The 12,179-nt window shown below is 33.4% G+C and overlaps 1 protein-coding gene across 1 annotated transcript; it reads right to left on the bottom strand.

Moving 5' to 3' along the window:
• Positions 1-11,084: 11,084 nt before the first annotated feature.
• Positions 11,085-11,843, bottom strand: LOC141705752 (uncharacterized). Its single transcript, XM_074508641.1, has one exon. The coding sequence runs from the start codon at positions 11,841-11,843 to the stop codon at positions 11,085-11,087; it is 759 nt and encodes a 252-aa protein (XP_074364742.1).
• Positions 11,844-12,179: the final 336 nt, after the last annotated feature.

Below are 12,179 nucleotides of genomic sequence, written 5' to 3'. Positions count from 1 at the left end.
GTACCCATAACGGGTTGCAAAAAAATATATCTAACGTGGGAATATGATGCTGTTAACATGTATGATTTGAAAATTATATTTAATTTTTGGTCACCCTATGTTAATAAATATTGAAAAACGATATTGTTAACCAAAATACTTTCGAAGTAAAAAAGTAATAAAATCTTATCAGCAATTTTCTAAAAGCAAATAAATGTAATTGATATTGTATGAAAATATGACTATCAATCTATTTTTGAAAGTACCTACGTAAATTATTTCAAAACTGTAAGTTACTATCCTAAATATATTTATGTATAAAAGAAATTCATCTATTTCAAAAATTATGTGACTTTAATTTTGCTGGTGCAAGAATGAAATATATTCAATTTACCTACTTCTTTTATTTGACAAATGAATCCACCATGTTGGAAATAAAAACCTTAATAAATAAACTTATTTGTCGTGTAATGATATAACTAACATTCCCTTTTTTAAAGGACTTACATAAATCATTTAAAAAAAGTAGCTTACTATCCTGAAAATTGTCTTTATAAAAAACTTTGTTCCATTTCAACAATGAAACTACAAAAATTTCAATTTGAGAAACATTAAATGTATGTATTTTTCGTACTTCTTAAAATAAACAAAAAATTCAAGTATTTGGGGAAAAAAAAGTAAAAAAATATACCCATAACGGGTTCCAATTTTGTTTTTAAACGTGGGAATACGATGCTATTAACATGTATCATTTGAAAATTATATTTAAATTTCGGTCACCCTATGTTAATAAATACTGAAATACGATATTGTTAACCAAAATACTATCGAAGTAAATAAGTAATAAAATCTTATCAGCATTTTCCTAAAATTAAATATATATAATCAATATTGTATGAAAATATGACTATCAATCTATTTTTGAAAGTACCTACGTAAATCATTTCAAAACTGTAAGTTACTATCCTAAATATAATTATGTATAAAATAAAATCATCGATTTCAAGAATTAAGTGACTTTAATTTTAAGAATTATGTGACTTTAATTTTGTTGGTGAAAAATTGAAATATATTCAATTTACTTACTTCTTTTATTCGACAAATGAATCCACCATGTTGGAAAAAAACCTTAATAAATACACTTATTTGTCGTGTAATGATATAACTAAGATACGACTAACCTTTTTTTAAGGACCTACATAAATCATTTCAAAAAAATAGCTTACTATCCTGAAAAATGCCTTTACAAAATACTTTGTTCCATTTCAACAATGAAGCTACATAAATTTCAATTTAATAAACAATAAATGTATGTATTTGTCGTACTCCTTAAAAATTTCAAACAAATCAATAATTTGGGAACAAAAACAGTTAAAAAATATACCCATTACGGGTACACCAAAAAAATGTTCATAACGTGGGAATATGCTTTTGTTAACCTGTATTATTTAAATTTTTTATTTAATTATCGGTCACCCAATAAATAATGAAAGACGATATTGTTAACCGAAATACTTTCGAAGTATCTAAGTAATAAAATGTTAGCGTCAATTTCCTAAAATGAAATATATATAATCGATATTGTATTAAAAAATGACTACCAATCTGCTTTTGGAAGAACCTACGTAAATCATTTATTTCCTAACACTTTAATATTTCCAAATAATTATACGTAGTGAAAGAAGATATTGTTAACGTTAATAGTTTGGAGACAATTCAACCCAAAAACCTTATTTATTTGCTTAGTTTTAGTGCTTTGTCTAAGTAAATCATAGATGTTTCCTGTATAAATATATTATTTAAGCGGTTACATAGTATACAAAGTAGAACCTACCTTACTCAATAACATCCAACTCAATATCTGTACTTAAGTTGAAGATAAGATCCAACAACCACAGTTATGTGAGACATAATTGAATAAGAAGTCACCCACTTCAGGTAAATATCCCTAACTCCTCTTTCCTCTCATTGACTATGCCTTCGCTTTATTATTGGTTAACATTTACTGATACCTGCACAATCAGGAATTCTACAGAACTTGATATCAAAATGGAACTGCACAAGTATGACAATTTAATCGATGTCAACAGCTCATCCTACGACTGGAAATGTAGAGTTAGAGCCCAGTCCGTGTGGAAAGGGATGAACCGAATCACCCATGAATTTTGGGGTTTAAATATGCTTCTGATTGATGATACAGTTAGTAGCAACAATAAATTATAAAAACTTTAATTTTTATTTTCCGTTTTGACATATTAAATTTTATAACATGTGTAGAACCATCGTATGAATGCTTATACAAATGCAAATTTGTGCGCTGATTTAAACTGTGAGTTAGTAGAAGGTCGAATTTACATAATAGAGAACTTTAAAGTGAAAGATTTTTTAGGAGACGAGACCTATCGACCAGTCAGAAATAAGAAACACATATTCTTCATAAAAGAAACGAAAGTGGTGAAAGAAAATGAACCAGGCTTGGTTATTGAGAAATATGCTTTTGATCTGTTTCATATGACCGAAATCGAAAAATTGGCATCTGACAACCGGTTCTTAGTTAGTAAGCCCAGTTTAATTGAACTTTTTAAATTTTTTGTTGTATTACAACTAAACTTTATGACCATGTAGACATGGTTTGTTACTTGAGGAACCGCAGACCACTGATTATGACCAATAAAAAAAATGAAGACAAACAAAGGCTCAAATTTGATTTGGTGGATGGCAGGTGTGTACCTTTCAACAAGCCTGATCTTACAATATTTATGTATTTAATCAGTTTATCAGATTCATTTTTTTAAGCAGGAATTCGGTGCCTGTTACTTTATTTGATGAGTTTGGCATTTTGATGGACAAGGCTTTGGACGGATATGAAGATGAAAATATCATAGTAATACTGTCTTGTGCTAAAGTTAGCCGTTACGAAGGTTAGTTAAATTTTGAATTTCTTTACATCCGTTATTTTCAATGATAATGCTAAAAGGTACTACTGATTTCATATTCTTCACTCTGTACTTAGGAAAACCACATCTAACCAACTATCCATCAACAAGATTTTTTATAAACCCCGACCACTATAGTGTGGATATGCTAATGAACAGGTATTCGTACGTACTAAAGCTATATCAATAACAAAGAATATTGTTGTAATTGGATTTTTTTTTTGGTAGAGAGGAAGAAATGAGTGACTATTCAGACTCTGATGTTGAAGCAACAAGACAAACCTTAACTTTGAAAGATATTTCCATGTTAACTGAGGCACACATTGAGGTTATCTCATTCTCTTCAAACCACGTTATGTTGCAAGTAAACTATCTTAATAAAATGCTTCTTCATGTACAATTTGTGGCAACGAGAAGTTTGTTGTGAAGTTCTAATGAACAAAGTGATTGACTTGAAGAAATGGTACCTAACTAAATGCACTAAATGCCTTAATGACGTTGAGTACAAAGGAGAGAAGTTCAAATGTAACCATTGTAAAAGGATTATACCTCACCCAAAAAGAAGGTGACTGGGTATTACAAATTTGTAGCATATAAATAATGTAAAAGTAACTGCTAATAACATATGTTTTTAACTATTTTACGTAGCTTCTGCTTGCAAGATCTGTGCTCGGTTGGAACTGGTACAATTACAGTTATTCTACCACATTCAGATGTAAGCCAACTTGCTCATAAAACTGTGGAAGACTTATACTGTCCTCAAAGAGTGGTACTTTCCTGCCAAAGAATATTTTTTCTCTACAAATGAATAACTTACATGTTCCTCTAATTTATATACCCTGTTGTTAAGGAACTAGAAGAACAAGTGTCCCCCCATATCTACGTATGTTTGAAAACCAAAAGTACAGTCTCACTCGACTTATAACAGAAGAAAATGTGTTGAATAAGTTCCACGTGTACAAAGCTACATCTTTTGGTAATTTGAATGAATCATGTGGTACTTTCACCCCCTCTGGAAACCAATCTCTCGAAATGAATGACATTTGCAACAATGAATGTAAGAGAATATGCATAAAGAATTTGGTTTTATATTACAATAGGTAAAGTCATAACACTCCTTTTGTGTTGAAGGATACGGAGACAGCACAAATTATGGACGAAACTCCTCGAACTGCAAAATCTACCAGCAGAAAGACTAGGGCAAGAAAAAATCATGCAACAATACTATTTGATGAGGAAGGTGAAACTGGGGAGCAGTCAAAATCAGACAAGGCAAGTTATAACCATTTCCTTTTTCGGCGTTAGTGTATAATATTAACCAATTTACTAACGACAATCCTTATGGTTTACACTGAAGAAGAAAGCCAAGTAACAACAATCAAGTGATGACGAAGACAAAAAAATTTTGCTTATATTATGTAGGGAACTGAATTCTACGAATCTGAATTCCTCTTAATTTATGTTTGTAATTTATGTTAGAATTTCTGTCACTGAATTCTGTTTTAGTAATATTACTAAGTAATGTTTTGCATAAAAGTACAAAGGCCTGTTTAATTTCAAATACAGCAAACAAATATTAACCAACAAATGCACACTTGACAACTTATTTTGTTACACAACCATACAATAAAATCTAAATTCGTAACAAATTAAAAAATAATCAACATGAAAAATGCACATCACTTCTTAGCTGAACCTACATTTACATTATTAAATTACCAAACCACAACTGATCCTATCAAATCATAACTAAATGCATTTTGTGGTAGGTGATATGAACAATAAATTATCCCGAGTTTACATTACTTCAACTACATCTAAGAAGACATAAACTAAGTTTTTAAAATCATCTCCTAATAAACTGTATACAGGAAAATGTCAAGAACAAAGTTTGATGAGCTATGCAATCTGAAGGTAGGAAAATTCGAGTGGAAGATCAAAGTCAGGGTAGTTAGATTTTGGAGAGGAGCAACCAGAACTGGGGAGGTTTTCAAAAGCTTCAACATCATCCTCCTAGATAACATGGTAATTTTATCTATGATACCCTTTTCCAAGAAAGAAATTCCTTCTTCCATCTTATAAATTAATTGTTGTAATGCAAATAATACAGAATAACCAGATGCACGCCTTTGTACCTGGAAGTTCTGATGACTTGCTCAAAGAGAAATTGGTTGTAGGAAGGTGCTATATCATCAGGAAGTTTAATGTTGAACAATATAAAGTTGATGAAAAGTTCAGATGCCTCAGCAACGATGTGCAGTTGGTCTTTTAAACGAGACTCATATCAAAGAGATTGATGAAGAAGGAAGTGGTATAGAGACAAATACTTTCGATTTCTATGACCACAGTGAACTGATTGAACTGACAAAACAAAGTACTCACTTGGTAGGTAACTTTCAGTCCAAATAAGTACATACTTCAGAAGTAATCTTCAACTAAATCAAATGCTGACTACAAAATTTGTTTGTTACAGATGCCATTGGCATTGTAAAGCATTATCAGCCACTCACAAATATTGTTAACCAATTTGGCGATCTTCAGAAACAAGTTAAAATAATAATAACAGATGGGAGGTTAGACAATACTTTGAAATTTGTTCAGTTATACCATTATACCAATATTTTCAGTATTAACATGCAAAACTTCCTCTGGTTCTTCTGTTAATGTCACTTTTTGGGACGTTTTTATGGAAATGTTTGATGAACAAATGAAACAAACAAAGGAAAAACCAATCATACTCATTATAGCAAGTAGCCGGGTTGGTCTGTGGAATGGTATAATCTTTCTTTCTTAAAATCCAACTTCTTATTTGAATGCTTTCATTCCTTTACTAATGACCATTCTATTCGTAGATGAGGTTGATCTTTCAAGCTTCGGAGGCACTCAATGTTATCTAAACTACAATCACTACAACGTTTATGAACTCAGACATAAGTACTCTATATCTTTTTCAAAACACAAACATCCACGAATTTTTTTCTTACGCCCAACTTCTATGTGTCGTAGGTTAAACCAGACAGCATTCCAGGAACAACTGTTTGCCCTCGACAAACATGCCGAAGTTCAATTGCTAAATGTCGCACAAATCAGAAGCTTATGAAAAGAATATTTTATGGTAATATAGCTTACTTAAGTATCCCTAACATCATATAGTTCTACGTTCATATTTGATGTAATTGCAGAGACACGTGTGTGCACATTTAAGCATAAGGTATATTGAAGAAACAGAAAATTGGTACGGTACCATCTGTACGGATTGTGAACAAGATATTGAAATGGATGATGAAAAGTGGTTCTGCTTAAATTATAAATGACTACTACCCTATCCAGATAAAAGTTATTTTCAGCAATCAGCTTTATCCATCTTGCTAATATAACTGTAAATCTGAATGCTTTTTATGGAAATGGCTTCAGATTCAAGATTACTGCAATTGCTTCAACTGAGACTGGTGGAATAGAAATCATTCTACGTGACCAGCAAGTCCGAGCACTCTTGGGAAAAAGATCTGTGAGGCTACTGAAAGAGGTGTCATTACATCCCTTTAACATAAATTATTGGTTAACTGTTTACATCCCAGTTAACTTCTCTGTAAACAACAGGTGGAAGGACAAAAAAGTTTCCCTGCAGAGTTGAAGAACCTGGAAAACAAAAAATACACAATCAAAATCATCATCAAAGAGGTCAACGTAGTATACAACGCAACTATATACTTCACAACTAATATTTGCAGCTGTTTCGTAGACCCAAACGAACCAAAAGATGTTGGCAGCGGCTCTATGCAGGAAAACACAAATCAGGATATTTCAAACCTACAAGTCTATTATGACACGCTTAAATCTGTCACTAATTACAAATGTTTTTAATATCAAATTAGGCTTCAAGTTCAAGTTACCATCTGGAAATGATTTCACAACTCAACTTCTAATCACCACCAACAACGACAAAGAAGAAGCCATAATCAGGCAATGAAATGAAGACAGATAAATATGTTACCCAACATCATTTTTGTTTAGTCTCTGTCGCCATTATGTAACTCATTATATTATGCTCCTTTCGGCATTTCTTCTTACTTTGGACAAACGATCTATGTAATCAGTTGATTCTCCTCTTAACGTATTAAAAACCAAACGCTCGGCGAAGCGGGCATCCATGCTAGTTCTTATAAATTGGTACCATTAGTCTGATACAAATGGAGTAGTAATTAATGACACTCAAACATAATTGGCTTAATGACCTTTTCAGCCTTGAGGTTTGCACCCGTGCACCCATAAATCCTTTATCTTTAAAGTCATACCTTTTCGCCCCCCGGTATTCAAAACATACCTTTTAACCCTTGGGCCGAGTTGGGCCTTATTAACGTTACGGAGCAGCCCAAATCAGAAGGGTTAATAAATCTTTTAACACCCGATATTCCGACACTATAAGTATAGAAACATAAAATCCCTTATCTTTTCGTCTCTTTCAATCCTTTCATTTTCATGAAACCTTTGTGATTCTGTTTTTCATCTGATCAACGGCGTTTACTGGTCTGAAATCATGGGCGATTCAGATGAACTCTCTACTGGTATGATTTCTTAAACTATGATTCTGATTTTTAATTGATCGTCTTTATTTTTGTATGAGTTAGCCTTTAATGATAAGCCTACTTATATTGTTAAATAGTTGATGGTTCTGTGTGTATATGAAGTATATTGATGTTGCATGTTATGATAATTATGTGGGTACTTTTGTAGAGACTAAATTACGTATCCCCGCTGTTAAATGTGCTTATACTTGATTTAATATTGAAAGTGATGGTATCATAAATTTAACCTTATATCATGGTGGAAGGTTAAAATAGGCACCACAAACTGAATATGTTGGTGGTCGAGTGACACTGTACTATTTTGAATCTGAGGGGGAATTGACTTATGATAATTTGAGAGCTCGAACTAAAGTTATAGGTCATAGTGGACTATTTTGTATGTACTATAGGAATCCTACTAAAAATTTGGAAAATATTCTAGTTCTAATGAGATGTCAAACTGATATAGAGGATATGATAGGGCTTGCTAGGACAAATAATAACAAGATAGATGTTTATGTCAAGCATTATGATGAAACCAGTTTAGATTCGTTTGAAGATCATAATTTATTTCAAAGAATTGAAGGAGATGGAAGTAATGATGTTGGGGAGTGGAGTGATGAACTTGATGACTATAATTTTGATGATTCTGACTATTCTGTTACTGATGATGACATGGTTTTTGCTAACAATGTTGATGAGGGGGTGGAATGGGTAGGTAGAATCAGAGAAGACCCACGTCTAGGTAAGGAAGTGGGAGATGAAAGTGAAGGGGAAAGACATGAAAGTGACTGTGATGACTTAGAGAGTTTGCCAGACAATGACTTGGAGGAAGAATTTGATGCCCTTAAGAGAAGGCAATCATTTCCATTGTTCAAAGATAGTGACAATATAAAGTGGACTGTTGGGACTATTATCACAGATCATTATCAATACAGAGAGGCCATAATGAAGCATTCCTACACTAAGGGGAGGGTAGTGAAGTTTGTGAAGAGTGATAGAACTAGGGTTAGAACTGTTTGTAAGGATCCATGCCCCTGGTTCATATATGCAGGATTAATTTTTGACAAGTGCATCCAAATAAAGACTGTGGGACTAGGTACATATTGGTCTTTTACTAATATTTTAATGAATATTTTACCGTTGGCGACTATAGATGTAGAGCCCATAACTTATACTTTTATTGCTTGTGCCTTTACAGACCACACATGTGTGAGAGAGCAAAGAGGTCTGCCCCTTATTAACTCTGGTTTTCTAGCAAGGAAATATCTACCAGAATTCAGGATAAATCCAACTTGGCCTATCAAATCTTTCCACAAGACTGTCTTGAAGGATTTGCAAATTAATTTCCCAGCTCATATTCTCAGAAAAGCAAGAAGGAAGTGCATGAAGACCATCAATGGCACACATGAGGAGCAATATGAGAAGCTGTTGGATTACAAGACAGAACTGTTGAAAAGAAATCCCAACTCTACTGTTGAGATTGACATTGAACCAAATATGACATATATTTTATTGGCTATTACATTCTCAAATCTATTTTTCATTTGTGCTAAATTATGTTTACATGGTATTTGTTGCAGGAAATGTTGGTCAATTTAGGGAAAACAAAGCTGAAATCTGCACCTTTCCTATCTCATGGGAAAAATATCATAAGTCCAGGGGCTTTGAGAGCTTCTATTGAGGTAACAAGAAAGAATTTGAGGAATGATGCCAAGGCAAAACAATCAGGAAAAGGGAAGGACAAGGACACTTAAAGAATGCTCTTTTGTTTATGTTGATCTAGTTCAATTTCAGATATTAATCAGGGCTTTAGTTATGATATGTTACAAAACTGAACTGCAGCTTTTGATTTCACTTTGGTATGCTTAATTTAAGTTTGGAACTTTGATATGAGCTTAAATTTTCTTGTCATTCATTAATACTTGCATTTCATGCATCTGTAGTACACAGGTAAGAACTTTAACATAATTAAACTAGTTCATTTTGTCTCTTCACTACAACCTCTCCATCATTCTTCATCATCAGTACAAAGATTAACAGCATGAACACAATAACATAAACAAATATATTCATTCCTCATTTTGTTTTCATTCCAGCAACAACAACTTCAAGTTTCTCTCCTTCTTCTTCTAGCTTTTCAATTCTCCTTAATAGTCTTGGAATTATCATTCTTGATCTTTGACACATTGGGGGGTCAAACCACAAATGGAAGTTACAAGCATTAGTTCTTTGTTCCTGCAAATAAAAGTATTAAACCCAAAATATATCACAAACTACTACTACTATATCACATAATTTACCATATATTGAAAGCAACCCCCAAACCTTCTTCCCGGATTAGCATCGATCCATGAAGTTCTCAACACAGAAGCTCTTCCACACCAACAATGGGGATCCATGTTCTGTGTATTTCAAGAATGAGAAGCTGTTTGCTATAATTTACCATATATATTTATATATAACTATAAGGGTTGTTGTTGCTGTTGGCGGGAGAGTGCTCTCTGTTTTCGGAGGGATAAAGTAGAAAGTTTTCTGCCCAAAATACCCCAGCCTGTATTCCAACGTTAAGCGGCCTAACTCGGCCCAAGGTGTTAAAAGGTATGTTTGGATACCGGGGAGGGGGGCGAAAAGTTATGACTTTAAAGATAAAGGGTGTATGGTGCACGGGTGCAACCTCAAGGTTTGAAAAGGTCATTAAGCCATCATGATTAACATAATTTGTTTTCATTTCAAAATTAAGTATTATTATTAAAATTTAGTACTTGAAAAATACTATAATATAATAGTAAAATTGTAATGTATCTTTCAGTGAACTTATCATCATCTAACTTAAATCAGTCAAATCATAGACGTTGTCACTAGTTAGCACGTGTTCTTCATTATCAGTTTTATACATATTTTTTTAGATCAGTTTTATAAAATTAAATTTATCTGTGTTCAAATCGTCATTTCAAACCAATTCAAATATAGCAGTTGTTATTATTCTAATCAAAATTAATGATAGTTATTTTTCTTTAAGTTACTTTTCCAATTATATTTAAAGAAAGTAGGTTATCTTTTCAAGAAAAATTTCTAAAAAATATATGTTCGGAATATATTAACAAACCTTTATTAATTGTATCCGTCCGACCAATTTTAGACATAAAATCCTATTATTTGTAGTCAAATAGTCCTATTTATGGCTGCTTAAGTTAGGTTTAAACTTACATTTGTTTTTTTTAGTGTATTAAATTTAAATTTGTATCTTTTTTTGACGGAAAGCTGGGAATTTTATTAACACGATAAATCCAACTCAATACAATGTTTAACTGAAGACAGGATGACTCCTAATCAAACCTACAACCTGAATAATTATAAGACTCCCTAGCAAGCTGATGGGCAGCCCTATTTGCAGATCGTTTAACATGATATAAATTAATTTTGTTCAATATGCGGAGATAACTCCGACATTCTTCAATAATGCTCTCGAAGTATGACCTCATTGGTATTGCACTCCTAATCGCTTGTATAACGATTAAGCAGTCCGACACCAGTATAACCTTAGGCCATTGCATTTCATCTATCCAACTGCGAGCCTCCTTTACAGCCATAGCTTCTGCCATCACTGGGCATACTGCACCGGCATACAACTTTGTTTTTGCAGCGTTCCTTCTGTATTTCTCGCTACCAACCCAAAACCAGCCGCACCCTTATTTACAAAAACAGCAACATTAGTCGAAACCTTAACTGAATTCTGTTGTGGACTTACCCAAATGCAATCTCCATCACCTTCATGACCAGGTTGGAGGAGAGCCATAGATGACCTACCTTGGGCTATTGACCATTGTGTAAGGTACTGCTTCGCTGCAGCTACTGTTTTGTTAACGGATGAAGATTTCTGATTCCAGACTAGATCATTAAGATTGCGCCATAGAGCCCAGTAGAGAGTAACAACCTTAGCTTGTTGTTGAGCACTGGTATCCTTGAAAATACCTACCATCCATGAGGCAAAATCCGAGAATAGCCCCTGGCTAACAATTTTGAGCGTTAACCAACATCGATGAGCAAATGGACACGTTACTAAATTGTGTAAAATTGTTTCACTGTCCTCATGACAAATCGGACATTCTATTGGAACTTGGACTCCTCTAGATTGTAGTTGAACAAGAGTTGGGAGACAATTCGCTAATGCATGCCAGACTACATTGATTGTTTTTGGTGGTGCCTTGATTTTCCATAGTTTAGCCCACACACTTGTTGAATCTGATGCTTGCCAAGATTCTTTTTTCTGTTGCAGCCATTTATACGCACTCTTCATAGAGTATTGACCTGTATCTTCTTGATTCCAAAAAACTATCCCCATATCAGTTTCCAGGACCATTGTAGCAAGAATGGCCTTTGATCCCTCTCATTGAACTCAGACTTAATGACTTCAACATCCCAGGTCCTACTGTCACATTGGAATAAAGAATTTACTGTCCTTCCTTCTAACGTTTGGTCCCAGTAGAGATATATGGATTATTATGGTCTGACAACCATGGTTGCTGAAGGATGTTTATGTTTTCACCCGTTCCAATTCTCCATCTCACACCATCAACCAACAAGTTTTTTACTTCACAAATACTGCGCCAGATAAAACTGGGATTATATCCTAACTCTGAATTCAAAAACTCTTATCTGCAAAATACGGCCTTATAGAAGTCTCGTCACTAACTGT

The sequence above is a fragment of the Apium graveolens genome, unplaced genomic scaffold (genome assembly GCF_009905375.1).
Source record: "Apium graveolens cultivar Ventura unplaced genomic scaffold, ASM990537v1 ctg967, whole genome shotgun sequence".
Lineage (NCBI taxonomy): Eukaryota > Viridiplantae > Streptophyta > Magnoliopsida > Apiales > Apiaceae > Apium > Apium graveolens.
The sequence above is the reverse complement of the archived record's forward strand: the minus strand, read 5'-3'. Positions and strand labels throughout refer to the sequence as shown.

Excerpts from the sequence above, each read along its gene's own strand:
- LOC141705752 (XM_074508641.1), bottom strand. The coding sequence starts at position 11,843 with ATGGTCCTGGAAACTGATATGGGGATAGTTTTTTGGAATCAAGAAGAT.